Raw genomic sequence first — 26,286 nt, 5'->3', positions numbered from 1 at the left:
TCTTTACAATCTGGTTAAATATTTCGTAAAAGGAAATAAGTTTACAAGCAAATAAGAGTTACAATCATTTCCAGTTAGAAGACCTGGGTTCTAATTTCAGCTCTATTTAAACTAACAAATGGGGTAACTGGTCAAGTAATTCTTGCTTTCTGGGTTTGAGGAAGGTCACACTAAACATGAAGTTCTTTCAAACTTTAAAATTCTATGATCAGTAAAAAGCATTCTGATACTTAATATTTTCATTCCAGGTATGTCACATGAGGCTTCAAAATTTCACCTTAGTTCAAATTTTCTAGAATTTAACAAGAAAGGATATTTTATATAATATTAACTAGAAAAATTCAATCAACAGATTGAACAGAGTAGAAAGTTTTATTTTTTAAAAATAAAAGTTTTATATATATGTTTTACATTTACTTTGTCATATTTAAACAAATCTTTCTGTAAAAGCCAAAAAGTCTATGGTCTTTCAGCTACAGTTTTATAATGTAATTTTAGATTTCTATATATGAGAACAGAACCACAGCGGGGAAAATCTGAATAGAAGATCTTTGGAAATTCAAGGTGTTGACAGAAAATAAAGTACTCTTAATAATTATAACAAGTGCTGCTGAGATTTAGCAAAAATGATATGAAAAGCCTAAGCATGGAATCTATGAATATTTTAAGTTTTTATTGAATTCTTATTTATATATAGTATTTGCTAATTGAATCAATTTTTTATACCTTAAGGAAGTGTGAAAGATTACTATAAGCAAGTAATGTTCTACCTATTGCTTAAATCATCCACAAAAGTAGGAAGCACCTGATAAAAGTATAATGGTAAACTTAATGATATTTGAATAAGAATGAGAAAATTTGGCAATCAGCATCTGTACTGAATTTGATATGTAAAAGAAACTTAAGTTTGTAAACTTAAGCACTATTTTGGAATTAAATTTTTCTTCTGGATAGCTATTTAAAAAAATAATGAATTTCAAAAAAAAAATTGGTGCCACAAACTACATATGCATTACACTTGTAAAAAGGGGGCAACAGTTCCTGAAGCCTTATAACTTACATAAGATTAAAGGGGCCTTTCTGGTACCTACTTTTTGAAATTTTTAAGAAACTAAATGCAATGATGGTCCCCAGGCTTAAGCCATCAAACACCAGAAGAAACCTTTGCAAGTGAAAATTCTAGATTAGAGAATTTACTTCACCAGGCTCAGGTTCAAAAGTACTTTGATGATGATCTCTACTACTTATTTATGGTAACTAGAGAATCATTTCTTACAAAGCTTTCCTTACCCAGGCATAGCACAGAAATAGGAAGTGCTTTTCTCCTTTCTATTCAAGAGACAGAGCTGGATACTTAGAATTGAATCTTCTGAATGTGTTTCAGATGGTGACAAATGTCTTACAGAAACACTGCTACTCTCATAATACAGTGCCTTCTTAGGTAATATTTAAAAGATTTTATTCCTCTAAACCTCTGATGTGCTAGGTATGAGTAATATCCATTTATCAGTAATCAGAAAAATTAAATTCAGTCCTCAAAATTCCAATTCTCCTTTTTTTGACTTCTTAAAAGTAAAACATAGAAACCAAAAGAAAGCAAGGACATTATCTTATCCAGTTGTGTTTCACTATGCACATTCTATGAACATATAAAAGAACAAGCTGCTTTTACATAATGTATATCATAGTGAGGATATAGCCCAATTATAACTATAACTCATCATCTTTTTTCAATTTTGGTGGAAAAGGGCTATTTATTGTTCAAAGACTCTTGAACAGTTGAATTCTTATGATAATGCAGGAATGAAATATTGAAGGGAAACATCCTCATGAAGCAAAATAAAGTGAACAATCCGGTTATGCACAATATCTGGAAGAAAAAAAAAGGAGGATTTTAAAAGACTATTCAAATACACACATTACTGTATTCTCTGTATATTATAATAACTTGTTCCCAAAAGAAGGATTACTTTTAAATAGAAATTCTTTCTTTAGGATACAATCATCTTTCATATACAAGTGATATAGAGATGTCCTCCGGTATAAATACTCATCAATAGCATCTACTTCCAGATTCCACACTAAAAGCATAAGAATCACAGAGAAATTTTGTAAAGAAGTAATAAACATTCCCACAAAAAAATAAGTAAGTCCTAAAGGCCTATCCATATATAGAATAGTACAAAGTAGATTTTTATAATAATGAACCTGAATATAAAGTATATCATTGTTTTCTCACCATAATTTAGTTTTGATTAGTCATAAAATAGTAACAGAATAGAAAAAGATAGGGATACTGATCTGGTCAGACTTTGGTTTCCATCAGTATTTAAAATGAGAAATTCATGTACTAAGTCCTGGGGCAAATGAATATGAATTAAAAAACTACCTGTCAGTAAAATAATAGTCTCATTTTTAAACTATGAATAATGACAAAACTATCCAAGAAAAATGGAAGAACTAAAGATTATACTCAATATACTTTAACTGTGTGATTAAGAGAACAAAAGGACTGACTCTCATGGGATAACAATAGTTATAAAAACTCGATAAAAAAAGTCAATAGTATGAGAGAAGAGGCTCCTAATTACAGGACAGCTCTTCAATCTGTGAAAACAAACAATCATCTAGGTTTAATAACTCCTAAGGGGATAACTGTGCCACAATAACAGCACAAACCACAAGACAGTTCTATAGCCTGTGTGTGTGCATTTATGTTGGGGGTTGGGAGGAGGGACAGTAATAGTTCTATAAACCCAGAACCCCACTTTATTAATAAAAGCACAGGATAACGACAGATTTTTAACCCTAAATCATCAACAAAAGGCTCAACTTATCCATGACAATGCAAGGTAGCATTTTTCAGAAGCAGGACATGAATCTAGATTTTCCTGGCTCCATGGTCAGCTCTCTATATACCATGTTGACTCACGTTTTTAATATTTTCTATTTTTAAAAGTTTCAATGTATAAAAATTTTAACTTAGAATGAGCTGGGATGAGCAGAAACAATAAAAAAAAAACAGTGGAAAATATGGTCAGAGAAATAGACTACTAACTTTGTCACCAAATTTTTATATAATGAACCTAAAGTGGGAGTAAAAATTATGTCACCAGTTGTATAGAAACCAAACTATTTATGAGATTACCTGGAACCGGAATCTTCTTCTGACACATAGTAGATGCTTAGTAATTGTTAATTACTGACTGATGCTAGGAAAACAAACTGATGAATGGATTATTTGATTGCAGGAGTTCTGAGCTATAGTACCTACTATGTGTCAGGCACTGCGCTAAATGGTGGGGAAATGAAAAAAAAAGAAGCAAAACATAGTCCTTATTCTCAAGGTACTTACAATCCAAAGGGAGAAAAAACATACAAACAAATATATATATATATATATATAGCAAGTTATATATGGGATAAATAGGCAATAATTAAAAGAAGAAAAGCACTGGAATTAAGAGGGATTGAAGAAGGCTTCCTATAGATACTGACATTTTAGATGGGATTTTTAAAAAGCCAGGAAAGTAAGCAGTTAAAACAGTGGAAGAAGAGTCTTCCAGGCATGGGGGACAACCAGAGAAAATGCCAAAAGACAAAGGATCTTGTTCATGGGACTAACAATACAATGTCTGGTTTGAAAAGTACATATTAGGAAGATATAAGAAAACTAGTATGGTAGGAGAGGACTAGAAAATAAAGGACTTTTTAAAATTTGTGCCAGAATGATTTGGAGAGAATTTACTCTAAGATTTACAAATACATCATCAACAACATTACAAGAAAACACACTATGCCACAATTTTCTTTACTCTCTCCTTAATGTCTGACTGAACAAAATTCTAGGCAGAAGCAACAAAAAAAAATAAGATCTTTAGTTGCAAGATGGATCAATTTTCACAAGGAATCTCTTTAATGACATTTCATATTTTTAACTCTGGTCCACAATTTCAATAGGCATATTTTTTCTCTCCTTTTTTGGGGGGTAGGGGAGTAGGGGGACATTGCATGCACCTCAACTAACAAAAACAGTAAAATATTCCTAGGTGCTACAGCTTTAGAAAAAATAATGCAGTTGATATCATATGTTATCCACAGCTAAGAATATAGTTCTGAAAATTATCTTCCACTGAAGGCATAGAATTAATTCTAGCTTAGAATTTGTGCTCTTTAAGAAAACTGTCAGCATAAAAACCTAAATCAGGGGTTCTTAACCTTTGGTGGTCTATAGAGAGGGGAGGAATCTATGAAGTTGGACAGGAAGAAAAATGAAATATTTTCATTAATATTTAACTAAAATTTATTTCCTTTAATTATTCAAATTCTAAGATCTATCAGTATCACCAGACTGCCAAAGGGATCCATAACATATTTTTAAAAGTTAAGAACCTTTGCTCTAAGAGACATGAGATTTTTAAAACTAAGAAATTTGTTGTATGGAAATATGAAGTTTTTGAGAATATAAAAACCTAGCCTTCACATTCTACCTAAACCCAGGTGGGGAATAGGAAATCAAAAAGGGATCAAATTCACTGGTACTTCTCAGAGCAGAAGTTGGCAAGTATTGAAAAAAAAAGTTTATTAGCCTTTGAAGCAAAGTCAGTTCTCTAAAAAATATTACAAACTTTCTTATGCGGACCCAAAGTTTTACCTTTTAAAATTAAAAGCAGCTTGACATTTTTAATGCTGTATCATTTTCAAATAGCAAAACTACTTTCCTAAAATTAATTTCATTTTGGCTTATAAAACTTTTTTTTAATCTTTTCAGTGAGCCCTGTAGGCTAGATTTCAGAGAGCCACAAATAGGGCTACCTTCATATCTTTTCACTAAGATTCAATTATAAAAACCAAAATCTAGGTATATCAATTTGGCTGTGTGGAGAACAAGGTGCTATTCCTTAGACTCCCTAATTAAGCTGAATATAAAACCTGAGTCTTGCTATCATACAGTCAAGAAGAGATAAATAAGTAACATACTGATTTCACCAAGATTTTCTTGTACTAAGTTCTTCTGAACTAAGTACAATCTTTTAGCATTTCTGTCCTTTGTCTTTCAACAAAACAAAACAATCTATAATCCATATTATAATTTAGCTTTTATATATCTAGTTCTGTCATGCTATATTTATGTATACTACCATACAGATTTCTGTGGGCTACTAGGGTTTATTGATCACTGCCTTGTACCACTGTAATCTTTAGAGTCTTCCCTCTCCCTCCCTCTAACTCCCAAGTCTACTTCTATTGTCTGTTTTTTCATTACTGGTTCTCTTCCCCACTGCAATGTAGACCAATGGTTGCTCTGACCACTGCTGATCAAACTAGCTCTCCACTATTGTTTCTTCTGCATTATTCAGCTCTTACACAGAAAAGCTATCCTTTATAGGCAAAGTGAGATAATCCTTCTGTCTTCTGATTTCCTCTCCAATTGCAGCAACAGCATCCTTCAGGATTCTTCTCTGTTGCTAGATGCTCACTTCTTCATTCAATAAACAATGATAAAGTGCCTACTATGTGTAAGTGTATAAACCTCAGTAATACTAGACAGTGAGTGATTTGCATTTCAAATAGATACGGTTTTACTGAATTTTTTAAAGTACCCTACTGGCATTGTTTAAAGTATATTACACAAAGAGATGGAATAACGAAGCAAACTCACTACATAATGCTTTTGTTGGATTAACTTGCTGTCCTGCAAGAAATTGTAGAAGCTTCTTAATATCTATTCGAGCTTCAGCCATGTTCTCTGAATCTCTATCTTGAGAAGCATCTTCAGAGGCTAAAATGATAGAAAAGGCCTTTAAACAAAATGATTACTATTTCAGGTTAGTCTAGGCTAAATATATTTAAAAGTAGAGAGACTAGATTTGGATTTTCACTAGTACAGGGACCTCTTTTTGAGGATGCTCCCTCTAGCAATGGAAGTTAAGAACTTAGGAAATTCCCAGGAAACTGATAGGTTAAATGACTTACCCAGGGTCACCCAGCCAGGTTGTATCAGAAGAGGAAACTAAACCCAAATCATCCCAGCTCCAAGGCTAGTCCTCTATGTATTATACCAAGTTCTCTTTGATGGTCAAAAGGGATAGTTTTTATGTAGTTAAATGGAATAATTATCATTCTTTTGGGAGTGTGTGTTTCTCTTAGTCCTCTCCTTACAAGCAAAACAGCAACTTGGAATGGTATTCCTTCCTCCAATAAACAAGCATTTATGGAGTTTCAATTGTATGCAAAACAACATACTAGGGCCAAGGGAGAAATATAAAAGATATGATCCCTATTTAAAAGAGCATATAATCTGACTGAATGAACCATGATGCTATGTCCTTTTAAAAAATAACATTTGATTTAAGGAGAAAAATGACACACCTTCAGAATCAAATATCAATACTAAATTAAGTATCTTGTGTATGTGTATATATATACGTATGGTGCTCAGGGTGGGGTAGTATCTCTGGTATGGAGGGCTTGTCGTGCCCTCCTATGGCAGCTCTCCAGCCTCTGACCCCCACCTGACACCCAGCTCTTACTTGTGGCTCCCAGTAGCTGCTAGCATGCGGCAGCAGCCACACCCTGGGCAACGGGTTCGACAGGCCGGCTAAACCTTGTGAGGGTAGCCATTAGATCGTCGACCCCTGGTGAACTAGGACTTTGCTCACCCAGCATGTGAAGACTGCTTCAGCTGAACAGACGGAAGAAACCAATAAGAAGGTTCAACGGCTGAGATGGTGATGCAACAAAGCACTGTGGAGTGCTCAGGACGTGTTGGAGCACAAAGGACAACACGGCCATCCAATGAAGCTGAAGAGGTCTCCAGACGTAACAATTTTTTCGTGCCACTGGACCCAGGCTTCCAACGCTGAGAGAGTGGAACTGTCTCTGTGCATCGACTTTTCCACTTAAATCTCTTTCACGCACAAGTATCGTTGTGCACACTCATCTATCCTAACCCCGTCCACCCTCTTCAAGACCTGCGGCAATGGGGGAGTGGAGACACAACAGGTGGAGGTGACCACTGGCAGTTGTAGTCACGATCCTGCACATAGGCTGCCCACGGACCAGTGGTCGCTCGGCCCTGTAGGGCAGCAGTCGTTCGGCAGCATCCTGGGCGACTGAGCAGCCCTCTCTAGGACAGCACTGCTCACCCTAATCAAGGGAGGGAACTAGAAAAGGCGCCCCAAACATTGCCTGCCCTACAAACACCCGGTCAGAACACCGCGGCTGGCGGGTCATCCCTTTAAGTGGTCGAAATCAAAGAAAAAATACAAAGAAACTCCTACTAAGAGCATGGAACATCAGGACATTACTTGATAGAGAGAATACCCCAAGACCTGAGAGAAGAACAGCTCTAATTGGTAAAGAACTGGCACGATATAACATCGACATCACAGCCTTAAGCGAAACACACTTACCAGAAGAGGGATCACTCAGCGAACCCACCACTGGATACACCTTCTTCTGGAAAGGTAGAGCCTCAAATGAAGACAGAATCCACGGTGTTGGCCTGGTTATCAAGACCAGTTTGCTCAAACAGCTGCCAGACTTGCCGGTGGGCATCAGTGAGAGGCTCATGAAGATCCTTTTGCCTCTCAGCAAAGACCGGTATGCCACAATCATCAGCGCATATGCCCCAACACTGACCAGCACAGAGGGGACCATCAAGCAGTTCTATTCTGACCTGAGTGCCGTTCTGCACTCAGTGCCCACAAATGACAAGCTGATACTACTGGGAGACTTCAATGCCCACGTTGGCCAGGACCATGAAAGATGGAAAGGAGTGCTCGGCAAACACAGTGTGGGCAAAATGAACAACAACGGCCTACTGCTACTCAACAAATGCTCAGAGTTCGAACTCACCATCACGAACACTGTGTTCAGAATGGTGAACAAATATAAAACAACGTGGATGCACCCAAGATCAAAACAGTGGCATCTCATTGACTACATCATTGTACGCCGGCGAGACATCCAGGATGTAAAGATCACCAGAGCCATGAGAGGAGCTGAATGCTGGACAGACCACCAATTTCTTAGAGAGACTCTTCAAATGCGCATTGAGCCTCACCATCCAAAACGCGCCCAGACAGTTCACGCACTTTACAACGTGAGTCGTCTTAGAGATCCATCTTATTTGCAAACATTCCAGTCCTGCCTGGACAACAAGCTGTCTGCCAAGGGACCACTCACTAGAAGCTCAACCGAGAAATGGAACCAGTTCAGAGACGCAGTGAAGGAAACATCAAAGGCAGTCCTAGGCCCAAAACAACGCAACCACCAGGACTGGTTCGAGGAGAACAACACTGCTATTGAAGACCTATTGAGCAAGAAGAACAAAGCCTTTATGGAGTGGCAAAATAAGCCAAACTCTGCTCCTAAAAAGGACAGATTCAAGTCTCTCCAAGCCACAGCGCAGCGTGAGATCAAGAAGATGCAAGACCGATGGTGGGAAAAAAAGACAGAAGAAATCCAGCAGTTTGCTGATACGAAAAACTACAAACAATTTTTCAGTGCCCTCAAGACTGGCTATGGGTCATCAAAACCCACCACCACTCCCTTGTGATCCTCTGACAGTGACACTCTCATAAAAGATAAAAAAAGGCATCAGCAACAGGTGGAAAGAACACTTCAGTCAGCTTCTCAACCAATCCTCTTCAGTCAACCAAAGTGCCCTTGACCAGATCCCCCAAAACCGCTCCATTGAACAACTTGACGTCCCTCCTTCAATAGAGGAAGTCCAAAAAGCCATTAAACAAATGAGTGCAGGCAAGGCACCCGGTAAAGACGGGATCCCAACCGAGGTGTACAAGGCCTTAAATGGAAAGGCGCTCCAGGCATTCCACATAGTACTGACCAGCATATGGGAAGAGGAAGACATGCCCCCAGAACTCAGAGATGCCTCCATCGTAGCCCTATACAAGAACAAAGGCTCACGAGCAGCCTGTGACAACTACAGAGGCATCTCACTACTCTCCACTGCTGGAAAGATCCTCGCCCTTGTTATACTCAACAGACTCCTGTCATCTGTTTCAGAGCAGAACCTGCCTGAATCACAATGTGGCTTCTGACTAGATCGCAGCACCATCGACATGGTCTTCACGGTGAGGCAAAAGCAGGAAAAATTCCTTGAGCAGAACCTGAGTCTCTACATTGTCTTCATAGACCTGACAAAGGCATTCGACATAGTGAACAGGGACGCATTGTGGGTGATCCTCAGCAAGCTCGGTTGCCCAGCAAAATTTGTCAAACTGATCCAGCTCTTTCATGTCAACATGACAGGGGAAGTCCTATCTGGTGGAGAGACTCCCGATCGCTTCAACATCTCCAATGGCGTGAAACAAGGCTGTGTCCTCGCTCCAGTACTATTCAACCTATTTTTCACCCAAGTATTACGACATGCTGGAATGGATCTAGACCTGGGCATCTACATCAAATACTGACTGGATGGCTCACTATTCAACCTTCGCCGCCTGACTAGAAAAACAAAGACAACAGAGAGACTCATCCTGGAAGCTCTCTTTGCAGATGACTGTGCTCTCATGGCCCACCAAGAAAATCATCTCCAAACCATTGTGGACAGGTTTTCCATCGCAACAAAACTGTTTGGCCTCACTATCAGCCTCAGCAAAACAGAGGTGCTGTTCCAACCTGCACCAGGGAGGCCAACGAACCAGCCATGCATTACAATCGACGGCACGCAGCTTTCTAACATCAACACTTTCAAGTACCTGGGCAGCACCATCGCCAACGACGGGTCCCTAGACCACGAGATTAATGCCAGGATCCAAAAGGCCAGCCAGGCACTTGGGCGGCTGCGCTGCAAAGTCCTCCAACACAGAGGTGTAAGCACTGCGACAAAGCTCAAAGTGTATAACGCAGTGGTTCTCAGCTTGCTCCTGTATGGTTATGAGACATGGACACTGTACCAGAAGCACATGAAAGAGCTGGAGCAATTCCACCAAAGCTCCCTCCGGTCAATCATGAGGATCCGATGGCAGGACCGAATCACCAATCAGGAAGTCCTCGACAGAGCCAACTCCACCAGCATCGAAGTCATGGTCCTCAAAACCCAGCTACGATGGTCTGGACATGTCATCCGCATGGACCCACAGAGAATACCAAGACAGGTATTCTATGGTGAACTGTCAGCTGGACTCAGGAAACAAGGCCGACCAAAGAAAAGATTCAAGGATCAGCTAAAGTCCAACTTGAAGTGGGCTGGCATTACACCAAAGCAACTAGAACTCACTGCCTCTGACAGAAGCAGCTGGGGAACCCACATTAACCATGCCGCCACCACCTTTGAAGATGAGCGACGTCGACGTCTTGCCGCTGCGCGTGAACCAGGCCACAACCGCACCTCCCGTAAGAACTGGCGTCCCATGCCCCATGTGCCACAAAATTTGCGCCTCAGCCTCTGGACTCCAAAGCCACATGAGGGTACACCGTAGATGAAACTGCACAAAGACAATAGTCATTCTCAATCACCGAGAGACTACCACTACTAAAGTATATATGTATGGATGTATGTGAATAAGCCCTATGTGACTTAAGTAAATTACTTAACTTCTTAGGACCTCCAGACAAGTTTCTAAGACTACAAGTTTCAGGATAGGCAGAAACCTGAATTAGTAAAGGGAGTTTCCATAGGAGAAAATTTTTCTACACTAATGAAGTCAAAGATCTGGTTCAAAACAAATGTGTGTACCTTAGATAAGGATTATCATTCTGAAACAACAGGCTGAAAAGAGAAAACAATGTTTCACAGTTCTTCCAGATGAGTCAAAATATCTCCTTATTATATGGTTACAACATTAAGATAAAAAAAATTCAATGTATTTTTTTCCCTCAAACTGGAATGATATACAAATTATTCCATTTTCCTCTGCAGTTCAAGTAAAAAATGTTATCAATCAGATTTCCAACTTAACATTTAAAGATCTCAATGAGATATATCATTTTTAACTTTAACAAAAGTAGTCAAAAGAAAAACTAGAAATCTTACCCCATGGAGGATTTCCAAGATCTTTAAAATGTGTTGTAATGCATACTAAATCAGTTTCTATTTTCAAGTTCATTTCTCCTTTTAGATTTGCTTCAATAATCTGTAAATTACAGTTTGAATATGATTTGAATCTTTAATCAATTAGTATGAGAAAAACAATTTTAGTTACATGGTAACAGTAAGCTTTTGAGATGATAAATGAGTGGTATTTAAAGGCAAGTTTCTACTATTGACCAGAAAGTTATGTTCTGGGTGGCAGAGTGATTTAGTAGATTAGAAAACTGCATATGGAGTTGGAGAATCAGAGTTTCCCAGCTCTGTAATTTTAACCACTTTAGGGTTAAGTTCCCTTATTTGTAAAAGGGAAGAGTTGAATTTGTGATCATTAAGGTCCTTTCCAGTTTTAAAATTCTATGATTTACTCATAACCCAAAGAAATCGGTCAATTCTAAAGGGAAGCTAAGAACCAAACAATAATTTATGGACAATGTCTTAAGAAAACTTGAGAGGTAAAGGAGAATTTGTAACACTAAGATGGAGCCCTTAATGTTCTTCTGCCTTGGAACTGATACTTAGTACTGACTCCAAAACAGAAGGTAAGAGTTTAAAAACAAACAAACAAACAAAAAAAAACAGCAGTACCAAAAAAACCTCATATCACAATGAATAATCAAGGTAAGAAGTTAGTGGAAGGCTCACAAGTATATTATCACAAAATGACAGTAACTCCTAAACTATTATAAAGACAAGTAGGGCATATTTTTGTTAATCTTATAAGTAAAAATGTGAAGGCTTGAGGGCAGATTCCAAAGCTTTTCCTCAGCAGGAAGCCCCTCTAAAACAACTGACAAGCCATCAACCCAATTAACACCATGGAGTTGTTGGAAAATGTTCATGTATTACTAAAATAATCTTTGGAGGAATGTCTGTCTATAATCTCTGGTTCCTGTTATCTCTGGTTCTCTCTTCAGACGCCAATTATAACTGTTCTTTCACAGGACAAACTTTTAAATATTTATAGAAATCTGCAGAAATTTTCAGTTTTCCAGCTAAAAGTCCAATTGATTCTTGAATGGCATGGTTTAAAGCCTTCTTCTGGAGAAGTCCTCCAGCTTCTCCATGTTTCCTTGTTAAAATGCCAAGAACTGAACATAGTATTTCAGAAATGGCAAGCCAAGGAAAGTTATCAGGACTATCAATCTCTGTCTGTACGTTATGTTATTGATATAGCCTAAGATCCCTTCAGCTTTGCTAAGTGACTTGTCTCAATGCTGGCACATATAACATTTAAGATTCACTAAAAGACCCTATTTTCTCACCATGTGAAAGACTGTCTAGTCACATCTCCTCTACCTGCACTTATAATTTTTTTTAACCCAAGTGCAGAAACCTACACTGAATGATATTAAATTTCACTTTATTATACCTAGCTCACTTATTTGACAATATAATGTAAAGGACCCTGGACATAGAATTAGAAAAACTGGGTCCAAATTCTGGTTAACATTACATAACTCTGAGCAAATTATTTATTATTTCGACTCCAGTTTCCTCATCTGCAAACAAAAAAATGTTTTTTAATTACTAACAAGGATTGTCTATGTAAATCTAAATTTGCTATACAAATGCTATACAAATACGTTACAGACCATGAAGATATTTTTGGATTCCAATGCTATTAATTACTCTTATCTTCATGTCATTAACAAATCTGATAAGTATGCCAACTATATCATTCAAATCGCTGTTTAAAATATTAGAAAAGTCAAGGACAAAATCCTGTGGTTCTCTAAAGAAAGAACTCATTCAACTATTAACAGTTATCTTTTCTCTTTCTATGATATACCTCACAAACTATTCCTTTAATAATGAAATTTATAATTTTGCCAGGAATCCAAATCAAGCTCAGTTGCTAGTTTTTGCCCCTTAATGAAAATGAGGATATTTATTCATCTGTAATTCCTAGAATTTCCTTCTCATTCTTTATAGCTTTTCAAAATCTTAGCAGTAGTTTCCCAGTCCCACCCTCAAGTTCTTGCAGTAGAATGGGTTAGTCTCATACTGTGAACTCCTCCAGGAAAGCTAGGTCTTCTCTTATCTCTCTACTCAGGAGATACAAATTCTTATCAGTCACTTGTGCATCATACTTCCTAGGTCTGAAGGTTATTCTCTTTGATAAGAAAAACAAAAGCAATAATAAAAGATGAATCAACAGGTCTGCTCTCTTTTCTATTATCTCCATTCCTTCTGTCCCTAAGTAGGGCTCCTCTTCCCATTACTCTAATCTTTTCCCCCATATAGTGAAAATATATATTTCATATAATATATATTTAATTATAATTCGATGCAAGTTATAACTTACTCTGTCCTTTAAAATTCTTGATACTCTTATAGAACTTAACTTTGTCTCATTTTCCTCATCTGTAAAATAAACTGGTGAAGGAAATGGCAAACCATCTCAGTATCTGCTCAGAAAATCTCAAAGGGGGTCACAAAGAGTTGGGCACAACTAAACAACAGTTATTCCTTTCTTGCTATATTCTACTTATGAGTAACATCTTGTCAAATCTCAGTGACACCTATGAAGTCAAATATGCTTTCTTTTATATTAGGCTCTCTAGTTTACTTTATTATACTCTACACATGTATATAAAAATCAGAGAGCCTACCACTTCTTAGATACTACTTCCTGTGAACTGCTTAGGTTTTCTACTGTTATTTTTATGTAATGCCTGATATTTTCTGAAATAACAAAAGTACAAGACTCCATTTTCAGTATAAAGTTCCCTTGGGTTAGATCCACAAGTCCATAGGCAACTCTTTGCAGCTTCTGTCTGATGTCTTTAATCCCTGATCCTAAGCTCATATTTATTTCATAAACTTGATATAGAAATCCAAATCTCATTCTTTGATACCACATTCTTAATCAATTACTACAACATTAAGTTATTTTACTCCAAATATTCATTTATTCCAAGTAAAAAGAAACAGAAGTAACTAAGGGCAGTCATTAAATATTTCAGTCTTAAACACAGGCTTTTAATGAGTCTGGAATAGTTTATGTTCTGTGTTGATTTTTAAACATGTAGAACCATTAAATAAATTGCACATCTATAATTCACAAGCATTAATTATATAAATATTAAAAGGCAATGTCAATTGTCTCTTTAAAATTCACCAAAAAAATACCTTAAATATTCCTTTAAATGAATTATAACTTACAACATGACTACTGAGGTTTTTCATTCTTTCTACTACACTCTTCATAGTCTTCAATACTGGCAAATATATACTAACCTACAAAAATCAATGGAATAAACAAAAAAATTAAAAACAAACATATTAGTTATACAAAAATGTAGAGATTCTAAATTTGGTTCAAATTTCAGTTTTCTTCAAAAGGTCCCTCCTGGTCTCTACCAGTGTAATTTTTCTCTCTAAAGATTACCTTCCATTTAGCCTATACATATCTTGTAGTCAAGAAGCAAGACAAGAAGAATTTATAAAAAACAGCTCCTATGTGCCAAGCACTGTGTTAAGTCCTAATAGTTAAAAAAAAGAAAATCATCTGCTCCAAAGTAGTTCAGTCTAATTAGGCAAACAACATGCAAACAATTTAGTAAAACAAGATATAGTCAGAATAAATTAGAGATAATCAACCACAGGAAGAGATTAACATTAGGGGAATAGAAAAGGGGAGGGGAGGAGAGGCAAAAGTATAAAGTAAAAAGGGTATAAGGGGAGAGAGAATTCTAAGGACAGCCAATAAAAATAAAGAGAGAGAGAGAGAGAAATGGAGTATTTCATATAAGGAATAGCAAGGAAGCCAGTAAGCAGACTGAAAAAGTAGGAAAGGGGCCAGGTTATAAAGGACTTAAAAAACCAGAGAGCATTTTATATTTGATCTTGGAGGTAATGTGGAACCACTAATGATAGGTTTGAGATGTCTAGCAAGTGGCTGGAGAAGTGAGGAAGAAGGTCAGGAGAGAGGGATCTAATAAACAAATCTGAGAATCAAGGGCAGATGATAATTAAATTCATGGAAACTGAGAGCACCAAGCAAAATAGACTAGGGGGAGTGAAAAAGAGGACCCTGGACAGGCCTTTGAAAAATACCCATCATTAGTGGGCATGAATATATGACGATCCAGCAAAGGAGAATGAGAAAGAGGGATCCAACAGGTAGAACAAGGGAAAAGGCAATGTCACAAAACTCTATAGAAACAGAAATACCAAGATGTCAAAGGCTGAAGAGAGTTAAGAAGAATGAGGACTGAAAAATAAGGCCATTAAGTCTGGAATTAAGAGATCATTGATAACTTTTGGGGACAGTTGTTTCAGTTGAATGATGAGTTTAGAAGTCAGGCTCAAAGAATTAAAAAAAAAAGAATGAGATGAAAGGAAGTAGAAGTATCAACTGCAGATGGGCCTCATCATCAAGTTTAGTCACAAGTGGGGTTTTCTTGGGCTGGGGCAAGAGTGATATATAGCCTAATAGCTACTAAAGATGGATAGATCAAGGCGGTTTTTTGAGGGTGGGTGGGCTGGCAGTAAAAAAGTAGCCAGCACACATGAAGAGACTGAAGATGACAGAGGGAGAGTAAGCTGCTAGAGAGGATGCAATGGAGTGGGTTTGTTTGTGTAAGAAGAGGAGTTGCTTTGGCAAGAAGGGCCATTTCTTCATGTGAGCTAGAGGTGATGGAGGAAATAGTGGCAGAAACCATTTTAGTGACTTGAGATAGTAATTTGCATGTTAACTCACTAATTAGAAGTGAGCTCCTTAAAGAAGCATGTTTTTTTTTGTATACTAAGTACTTGGTACAATCTCTGGCACATGGTAAGCATTTAAATAAATGCTTATTGATTAACTCAGTGCTTGGCATTTAGTAGACATCTAACAATTGCTTGATTTACTGATTAAAATCACAGAATCTTTGAGCTGAGAGATTATTTAGTCCAACCCTTTTATAAGGGGACTGTCTAGTCATGTCCAATTTTTATAATTGTAAAGAAACCTAAAATTGTTACAATTATCTGTCTAGAACCTTTTCAAACTGTGTATCTTATAGTCTAAAGGACTCCAAATTGTTTTGGGTTTTTTATATGCAATCTATTTTACAATATATTTTTACATGTAATTTTGAAATATTAACAAGAGAAAAAAATCATCTCAGCTTTAAGCTTAGTGGAAAGTTTGTAGAGAATTTAAAATAGGGAAGCTTTAGAAATAATAAAAATGCCAAAAGAAGAAACTTATTTGGATATTTTCACCTTATTTTAGTCATAAATGTCCTGAAAAAAAAAAAAACCCAATTTCAAATTCTATTCTAACATTGACATTCAAATCAAAAACATGAATCATCAGATACTTTATATGAATTTTTATGAATTACATTTCTCAGAAGTGCAACATGTAATCCCTTTGTTATTAAAAAACAGATCTTTTAAAGTTGGCATTATAGTTATCAATGACATAATACCTTAACAAAAATTTATATTTTTAACTAAAAGAATTTACAATCTGAAGTGTAGACTTTTGTCTACAAATGTGTATCTATTGAACACAAACGAGTTAAATAGCATATAAACACCCCAAATTTTAGCAGAAAGTTAGTGCTGCAAAAATTAACAAGTTTGAGACTGTACTTTAAATAATTATAGTCAACCAACTTACTGTCTACAAAAATACTAATAAATAAAAATTTAGTCAACATTTGCTTCCAATTACCAAAGAAAAAAGAAAATTGTAGGACTCTGAAATTAGATTCTTTTGCTTAAGGATAGGCCTCCAAAGGAAAGAGTTAAAGAGGAGAAATAAATTATAATTTCTATAAGATTTTCCAATATAATTATTCTGTAATATTAAAAACAATCCAAATGCTGTTTTGTTGTTTTGCTCAAAATGCATAAGAAAAAAAACTCTTATTTCCATTAATTTATTTGTAAGCTTCAGAATTAAAATGAAAGAACCGACTGCTTATACCTTGCTTACCTAAGAGATCAGCAATCCCGTTAGGCATTCATTTAGTTTTATGGTATGCTACAGGAATGGAAACAACATTCTCAGCAAAAGATTCTTCTCTATGGAATACTACTCCTACAATTATTCTTATAATTCATATTTATAGATATTTGAAAGTCTACACAGTATATCTGTGGAATAGTGTACTATTTGCCCCATTTTACAGTTGCAGCAATAGATTAAAAATGACTTGGGGAGGAAAAGCTAGGTAGCTCAGGGCTTGAGAATCAGGCCTAGAGATTGGAGGTATTGGGTTCAAATGTGACCTCAGAACACTTTCAAGATGTGTGACCCTAAGCAAGTCACTTAACCCCCATTGCCTAGCCCTTGCCACTCTTCTGCCTTGAAATCAATACACAATACTGATTCTAAGATGGAAGGTAAGGTGTTTTTTTTTTAATATTTTGTATACATATTAGTGTATTATCAAATAAGCAAATACCAAGGACCAATATCTTCTCTGTAAAGAGACTTCCTCAAAATCTGCTTTTCCCTGGGTAAGATGATTTTACCATATTTGTAATAGTTTACCACATTTCCTGGAGAGTTATCATTTAAGTTATATTATTTTTTTTAACCTAAGAGATCTGCTCTTAGATTTTTTAAAAGATTTTTCTAAAAACAAGATTTTTCCTATGTGTTCTAAGGTGCCTTTTAATATAGGCTATTAAATAATTATATATCCAGGGCATAAAGCTTTCCTTTTGTGAATCTGATAGTCACCTAAATTGATGAAACTTTTTGCATTATTATGGTATCTCTAGTTGCTTGGGCAGATGAGTATAAGATAACTTATTTAAGTTCTGTTTTCTGATGTGAAAGTTTAAAGCTACTGTACTAACTCAGAGAAATACACTGAATATATCACTTTAGGTAATAGGAGAAGAAGGAATATTTGTGGATCACCAAATTTACCACACTTATTATGTGTCCCACTAGGATTCCATCCAACAAAAAGACTAATATTAAAGATACTGTTTCCTGTTTTTAAATAAGGAGATAATTGTATCATCATTCAAATCTCAGATTAATATTTATTGAGGCAAGTCCTTTAACCACTCTGAGCTTGAGTATGAGTACCCTCCCTACTCACCTCAAAGAAATGTTGCTAGTAAAACAGACCCTAAGTACTAAAATATTGGAGAGTTCTAGTCATTCTAAATAGGAGCTTATGAAATTCCCAATGTCCCTTTATTGTTCTCACATAGTTAAAATTGAACTAAAATAATTTTTCCTTTACTCTCTTCCAAAAATTAATAATCATTTTCTTTCTAATCTCCACAGAAATTTCAAGGGAGATACACTATATAAATTCTTTTTTTTTTTAAACCCTCAAGTAAAACCCAGTGGAATTGCACATTGGCTATGGGAGGGGCTGGGAGGAAAGGAGAGAAAGAACATGAATCATGTAACCATGGAAAAATTTTCTTAATCCATTATAAAATTTTAAAATAAAAATTAAAACATAAAAAATTTACCTTCTGTATCAGAATCAATACTGTGTATTGGTTCTAAGGTAGAGAAGTGGTAAGAACTAGACAATGGAGGTTAAGTGACTTGCCCAGGGTCACATAGGTAGGAAGTGTCTGAGGCCAGATTGGAACCCAGGATCTCCTCTAGGTCTGGGTCTCAATCCACTGATCCACCCAGCTAGCCCCCTATATAAATTCTTGATGCTGCTAGAGGATAATAATATAAAAATTAAATTAAGAATAAGACTCCAGAAAATCACTTACATCAAAGTCTGGCACAGTGGGCTCTCGGAAATCAGTCCATAATTTTCTGGGAATAACTCCTACAGGAATGTCATGTGTTACAATGCGACTACTGCTTGACAAAGATGGCTGCCAAAAAAACAGTTTTAATTTTTAATGTCATCAATAAAAACTGCTAAGAAAGGGTGAGTTACTAATATGACAAATGATGATTTCAAGTCATTCTTTCCATAATGTGCCTCAATTTCTCTACTACTAAAATGTTGAGGATAATAGTAAATGTTTTACAAGAATTTTTGAAGCTAATAATATATGAAAGTGTTTTCTTTATTTAGAAAAGTTGGGAGGGAGAAAAGGGTTCCTTCCAATGGGCAAAAGCCAAAAATAACTATTAAAGAATCACAAATTAAAATAATGGCAAGTTTTCCTATCACACCTGCAAGATGGGCAATGATGAAATCTGTTGGAGGGGGAAGAGGGGCACAGTAGTGCCCTATTGGTAGAGCTATGAAATTGGTGATGAAATATTTTCTCTCAAAATCAAATACCTTCTCTCATTTATCTGCTCTTCCTGCCCAAGCCCCTTAGACCTGATAAGACAAGAAGAATTGAACATTGTGTGCTTCAAAGCAATTTCTTGATCTTCCTATAGCATCCATGACTAAGCAATTTTTTTCTCTTTTGAAATTTACTCCATCCAGACAGCCCCTTATCTAAATCTTGATGGCAATCATCTACCAGCGCAATCTTCTTTTTTCCAAGGAATCCAGTACCTAATACAACCATCTTCTCCACTCAAACCCCAAATATTGGGGATTTCAAAAAATATATACATATGTTCTTTTCCTCAATCTTGGTGGAAAGCTGCTCAGTTCTCCACACACACAATAACTATCCATATACATATAGATATATATAAAACACATACTTCAATATGTATTGATTATATATATTCACATATATACATACATATATTCAATATATATAATATATACAACAAATATCCTAGCTTCCCAGTTTATCAACCTCAATTCCCAAAACCTACACTTTCAATCCAACTCAGTCAAACATAGGAGTGATCATTTTATCTCATCATCACTCTTAAATGCTCCAAGACATCAGAAATTTTAAACTTTTTAAAAAATAAACTATAACTTTTTTAATAGTAACTTTCTAAATAAGAGTTCTTAACTTCTCATCTTTGAATCAATACCTTGTATTGGTTCCAAGGCAGATGAGTGGTGAGGGCTAGGCAAGGGGGATTAAGTGACTTGCCCAAGGTCACATGGTTAGGAAGTATCAGAGGCCAAATTTGAACCCAGGACCTGCTAGCTCTAGGCCTGGCTCTCAATCCACTGAGCTACCTATCTGCCATGTTTACCATAACTTTCTAGCCTTTTAATTCTTCCTATGCTTTATCTTCTCTTAACCCAATCTCTAAACATACCACAACTTCTAGTGACCTCACTTCTTTTGCTTTTACTCTCCTTAGGCCTCAATCCTCTCCATTTCAGTCCTGCTGCTATAGTTAACCAACTTTATACTATCTTCTATCCTGGAATTCTTTGACTTCTTCAAAATTTCATCACTGGTAAAATTCACCCAACATCTTCCCTTTCACCCAAACCCTTCCACCTGCCTTCTACTCACAAGCTGCTAACTACCACTAGATAAAAACATGCAATCCTTATAATTGGGACCTCTACAAATTTATGTCAGCTAATCCTAACTAGATCTTAACTACTGTTAATTCTTTTACTCTTCCTGGATTGATTCATTACTATCCTTTTTCACAGCTTCTGTTCCATATTTCCTTTCTTCAAAAGCCAATTACTTGCTACTTCTTCCCTTTCCTTTAGTCCACTATCCTCTACTTGGCTTTTCTCCTCCAATTCTAAACATCAAATATTCTCTCCTTTCCTATAATCTCTAAGGAAGAAGGGACCACTCCTCCACTTGATCAATTCCCTATCTTTTCTAACAGACCTTAATCCTTTGATTATACTCACTCTCTAATCTTAAATATTTATTAGGATCCTTCCCTACAGACTATAAAAATACCTCAGATCTTTCTCATCCTTAAAAAAAATCTTTACTTATCTCTGTCATCCATTCTTTCAAGCAATCATCCTATAGGACATATCTCTATCTACCATAGTCAAAATTCTAGAAAAAGACATATACACTCCTTGCCTACAATTCAATTACTTCCCACTCAACTAGAATAGCTCCCTTCAAAGTTAGCAATCTCAATTGCTAAATCGTTCAATTAGAATGTCTCTCTCCAAAGTTACTACCAATATTTTTCAGGGTTTTTCTCTCCTTATTACTCACTTCCTGATTCTCTCCCTATTAATTGTGGCTTTCTGTGGGGTTTGATCTCAAAATGTCTCAGCCTCTTCCCACACTGGGCAATTCATGGCTTACCAGTCCAGGTAGCTGCCCCAACTGAATTTTGGGTGGTCAGAAATGGCCTCAGTTGGATGCTGTGTTCTTTTCCTCAATCTTGGTAGAAAGCTGCTCAGTTCCACACACACACAATAACCTATTCTATTGGCCTGTCCCCACAGTATTGAGCATGTTTTCCCTGATACTGGGAGTTTAACAGGGATGGGGCTTCTGAGTTGCAATCTCTAGCAAATTTTTGATCCTGAAGGGCTAAGGCCAAATTGGCTGCTCAAGTCTAAGCAAACTTCCATATCCTAGAGCCAGAGTCTCTATAGCACTAGAAAGAGAGAGGGGAACAGGGTATAGAGGTAGGTTTTGATGTAAGCCTATGTTATGTCCTGGGACCGATAGTGTGGTCTCATTGTTGGTTGCATGGGAGAAGGGGCTGAATGAGCTCAAGTGAAATCAGTTTCTAATTTTTGCATGTATTTGTTTTATTTTAACCTTCTTTTGGATTTTGGATGTCCTAGATCACAGAAACAGCTGAAGTTACTTTATATTTAGAATAAAATTTTTGTTTTGGAGAGGTGTCAGAGGTAATGGAAATTGGAGAAAATATCTAGTCCTCCATCTTGTTTATATGACCTCTAATCTCCAAAGTAAATTAGATGGGCATGTCTTAGATTTTTATTATTGACTGCTCAGAAGCATTTGACATTGTTGATTGATACCTCCTGAATACTTTCTCTTCCTTGGTTTTTTGTGACATTGCTCTCCCCTGGTTTTGTTTCCATCTGACTATTCTCAGGTTCTGACTTGGCCATGAAGCCAAAATCATCTTATAGAAGAAGAAAAAGTTATCAAGAGCATCAATGAAAAAAAATGTGAAGGAAGAGGACCTTCCAATTTCAAATTTTAAACTATATTACAAAACTGTAATCAGAAAAACAATCTGGTACTGGCTAAGAGTGGTAGTCAAGTAGAATAGATTAGGTGCACAATATACAATTATAAATGAACATAAACACAAAGATCTAAGCTTTAGGAGTAAGAACTTACCATCTGACAAAAATCGGGAGGGAAAACTGTAAAATAGTTTGGCAGAAAGTAGGCATAGACTAACATCTCACACCTTGTACTATTAAGATAAGGTCAAAATGAATACATGATTTATATATAAAGGGCAATAAATATCAAAAGTAACTTGGGAGGGGAGCTAGGTGACTACTGGATCTATATCTCAAAGACATGGAATAAAAAGGAAAAGAACATATATGTACAAAAATATTTATATCAGCTCTTTTGGGGCTGGAAAATTTAGGGGAATGGCTATACAAGTTGTGGTTTATGATTGTAATGGAATATGACTGTACTATAAAAAACCAAATCTGAGAAGCCTTATCTTAACTAATGCAGTCAATTGAATAGAACCAGAATAACACTGTACACAGTAACAGCAATACTGTAACAATGATCAATTGTGAAAGAATTAGCTACTCTGATCAACACAATGCCATGACAATTCAAAAAGGCCCATAATGAAAAATGCTATTTACTTCCATAGAAAGAACTGATGAACTCTTTAAGTTCATTACTTTATTTTTCTTGGTTGTATGTGTTTTCTTTTACAACACGGCTAATATGGAAATGTACTTCCATGTATAACTGATAGCATAATGCTTGTCTATTCAAGGGAAGGGGGAGAGGAAGAGAATTTATAGCTCAAAATTTTTAAAATATTCAAAAAAGGTTTAAATGTAATTGGTACTTAATTAAATAAAAATATATTTTAAAAATAATACTCCTCTTTTATACTCTACTTTGCCAACTAAATTACCTTGTTATTCTCTATTTCCAATACATTGTCTCCTACTTCTATGCTGTCTCAAGTCTAGAATTCTCTCCCTTCCAATGATCAACTCTTTTATTTCCTTGCTCCCTTCAAGACTCAATTCAAGTATACTTTTTCTATACAAGATCTTTCTTTACCCTCCCCCTCCTCAAATGGTCAACAACTTTACCTCAAATAATTTATATTTACTTTGTATATATTCTATACTTACTTCTCTGTGTTTGTGATTTCAGGATCAAGAATAATTTTTCATTTTTGTCTTTGAATCCCCAGCTCCAATATTTGGCATATGGAAAGTACTTAAAACTTTTTTTTTTTCAAATTGAAGAATAGTATTTAAAACAAAGGTCAGCATACTCCCACTATACACTGAGCTAGTTAGATTATCTCTAAAATACTGTTTTTTCTTCTAGGAAAACACTTTTACTAAAGGTACAAAAAAGCTACATCAAAGAGAAAGAAAGGCAATCTAGATGATTAGAACCCAAATCCAAGCAAAGCAAGGATCCATAGAAAGAAATAAGGATGTTTTGCATGAAGAGACATGCTTTTTGGTAACTGTCTCCTTGATCCTGGAAAGCAAGATTAAGAGCAACAGATAAAAATTGCACTAAGGTGGATTTTTAGAAGAAAACTTCATAATAATCAGAGCTGCCCAACATTGGAGTAAACTCCATTCTCCCTCCTCCACCTCTCTTTTCTGAAATCTCTGAATTGTTTTAACTCAGCTCAAGAACCACCTTTCCTTTTATAGTCTGCTTTTGCTGGTCCTTTCCCCTCACCATATTATAAATATCAAATTCCAAAGTAACTTTGTATCTGATTTGTGTTTCATATATGCCTATGTGTGCATGTCTTCTGTATTAGAATACAAGCTAAGAGGCAGGAACTGTTTAGCTTTTCTTTTTAACTCCACTGTCAAGTGACTTATACTTAATAAATGCTTGTTTATTGGTTGTTAGTAAGGCAGAATGTTCTCTATTACTTGAGGTAATGTTATAAAAGGTATCCCTGCTCAGGTAATGGGTTGGATTAGCTGATCTCTGGTCATTTTCAAGCCTTGGATTTAATGGACCTTTAACTCCCTATAATGGGGAAGGTTGGGATATTAAATTAAATAGGATGTGTTGCTGGTCCTCCAGAAGTATATAAGTAATTTTAGGGATTTATAATTAGAATCTGCTCCCCAGGACTTGAATTCTCAGCATCCCACTTTCATTCTTATGTTGTGTCCTTACATTTTGGAGATAAAAGTTTTTGTGGAACCCTGCCCATCTCTCTCTTCTCCCCCTAACGGGGTAGAAAACTTCTCTTTACTCAGGCTTTTATTTTTGTTTTTTTTATTTCTTCTACTTCAAGTGATTATTAATAAATATTATAAAATACAATACTTGGAGTTATTAGATATTAATTTTAATCTTACAGGGAGGAAGCATAGTGTAATAAAAAAAAGAAATGGATCAGGAGTGAGATCCAAGTGCAACTTTTGAGCTGAATAACCTTACATAACATTTAACCTTCTAATGTTTTCATTTGTAAAAAAAGTATAATTATCTGTATTATCTGCTTCACCAAGCGACTATGAGGAAATCAAAATCAGTCTATAAATTTCGAGATCCTAAAGACATATGAGGTCTTTAAAATTTTCAAAATGAGCATACGGTGTTATAGACAGAGTGGTAGACTTGGAATAGGGAAAAGTCCTTAGAATCTTGACTAAAAACATTGAATTATGTAACTTTGGGCATGTCATTTAACTTCTCTGGGCCTGTTACATCATCTGTAAAATGAGGGAGTTGAATTTGATGGCCCCTCGAGGTCCCTTTTCAGTCCATGCTAAATCAATGATCCTTTGTTAAATCCAATAAAATGTTTGGCTCTGGTTTACCTTCTAGGCTGATTATACATTATTCTACTCCACATACTCTACTATCTGGTGAATTTAGCCTGTTTGCAGCTCCTCATACACAATATTCCATCATGGTTTTTTTGCACAGAATGTCCTTTATGCCTTTCTTCTCATTTCTGACTTAAAGAACTGAGGTTTCAAAAATATTCTGTTTGAGTGTTACCTCCCATAGAAAACCCATCTCCCTCTCCTTCCCTAGACAGCACTGTCCCTACAAGAATTACTTTACATGTACAATATTTTATGTTTAGTATGTACAGTTTCTCCCAACAGAATTTTAAACTCTTGAGGGTAGGGGCTTTTTCTTGTTTGTTCATGAATCCCTACTACAATCTCTGATGTCTTGTACTCTTCTAACAAAAACTTGTGTAATTGAATGATGGACACTAGGCAAGGGACAGAGAAAGACCTCCCCAAAAACTCTTTGGTGAACTCACCAGCTCCACAGCCACGGTGAGGCAGGGACAGTGTTTATTGGTCAGTTTGATCTTCACTGTTTTGGCATTTTGTGCCGTTTTCAAGGCTCTAGATAAGTTTTCCGGTGTCAACTCTAAATAAATTTCATTATGATCTGCTGCAACCCCTTCCATTTGAAATTCGTCGAAGAAATTGCCCTAGGAACACAGAATTAGGACAGGCCGAAGGGAAAAAATGAGTGGGTCAAGAAGAGTAGAGGGTCTGGGAATATGATAGACCGGGCAGGGGGTAGGCCTCACCTGGCCCAGCTCGCACCACATGCTGACCCCGCCATTGGCCACCTTGTCAGATAGGATGAAGTAGAGCTTGTCGGGGCTGAGGCGCAACGTGCACGTCTTGGCCAGCTTGGAGATGGTGTTGCTGACACCTGGGGCGGCGGCGGGAGGGGGAGAGCACGGGTGAGGAGCAGAGACACGACCAGACCCCGGGGAAAAGGTCCCCAGGTGGGAGCGGGGACTCTTTTTGTACATCCCAGCACTAACTCCGCTGCTGGTACACAGTAAGCGCTTAATAAATACTGGTTGGTAGTTGGGTGGCTAAAGCTTTCCAGCAAGGGTCAGGAATAAGAGAGAGGCGAGGAAGGCCACTATGCCACACACACACCCCACACACGCCCACAGGCCCGTCCCCATCCTTGCGCAACTTCCGTCACGCGCGAGCGCTTCCCACACGCGCCCCCCCTCTCCCGTCCCCCATAGCAAAGCCAGACTCCTGCACCCCGCGCGCAAGAGTCGCTCACGGGTGAAGTGATTCAAGCAGCCCAAATCCACGATTTTGGCCCGGAACCTCATATCGGTGCGATGGCGTCCGTAAGCCCGAAATACTTGCTTCCCTCTAGAAGGCTTTCCGCCCCCTAAGATTCCCGCGCCGGAAGCGCGCGCCCCACGCCGGGTTCCGCTGGTTGTCAAGGCGACGCCT

The 26,286-nt window shown here is 36.8% G+C and overlaps 1 protein-coding gene across 4 annotated transcripts; it reads right to left on the bottom strand.

The window, feature by feature from the left end:
- Nucleotides 1-359: 359 nt before the first annotated feature.
- Nucleotides 360-26,250, bottom strand: HUS1 (HUS1 checkpoint clamp component). Of its 4 annotated transcripts, none has more exons than XM_007500421.2 (8): nucleotides 26,155-26,250; nucleotides 25,608-25,735; nucleotides 25,329-25,505; nucleotides 18,764-18,871; nucleotides 14,228-14,302; nucleotides 11,006-11,105; nucleotides 5,663-5,782; nucleotides 360-1,870 (listed from the first exon to the last, which is right to left on the bottom strand). In XM_007500421.2, exons 2-8 carry the CDS (start codon nucleotides 25,626-25,628, stop codon nucleotides 1,788-1,790), a joined length of 684 nt encoding a protein of 227 aa, XP_007500483.1. In that variant the 5' UTR covers nucleotides 25,629-25,735; nucleotides 26,155-26,250; the 3' UTR covers nucleotides 360-1,787. The 4 variants fall into 4 exon arrangements, with proteins under 4 accessions (XP_007500483.1, XP_001367351.1, XP_007500482.1 ...); XM_001367314.3 differs by having other exon boundaries at nucleotides 26,108-26,234; XM_007500420.2 differs by lacking the exon at nucleotides 5,663-5,782 and having other exon boundaries at nucleotides 26,108-26,234.
- Nucleotides 26,251-26,286: the final 36 nt, after the last annotated feature.

Source organism: Monodelphis domestica, chromosome 7 (genome assembly GCF_027887165.1).
Source record: "Monodelphis domestica isolate mMonDom1 chromosome 7, mMonDom1.pri, whole genome shotgun sequence".
Classification (NCBI taxonomy): Eukaryota; Metazoa; Chordata; class Mammalia; order Didelphimorphia; family Didelphidae; genus Monodelphis; species Monodelphis domestica.
Note: the sequence above shows the minus strand (reverse complement) of the source record. Positions and strands in the feature narration are given on the sequence as shown.

Coding starts and splice junctions, on each gene's coding strand:
- HUS1 (XM_001367314.3), bottom strand. CDS start 26,159: ATGAGGTTCCGGGCCAAAATCGTGGATTTGGGCTGCTTGAATCACTTC. Junction 14,303..18,763: donor CCACTGTGCCAGACTTTGAT/GTAAGTGATTTT, acceptor TGATTTTTGTAG/GTTAGTATATATTTGCCAGT. Junction 1,871..5,662: donor TCCAACAAAAGCATTATGTA/GTGAGTTTGCTT, acceptor TTTTTCTTCCAG/ATATTGTGCATAACCGGATT.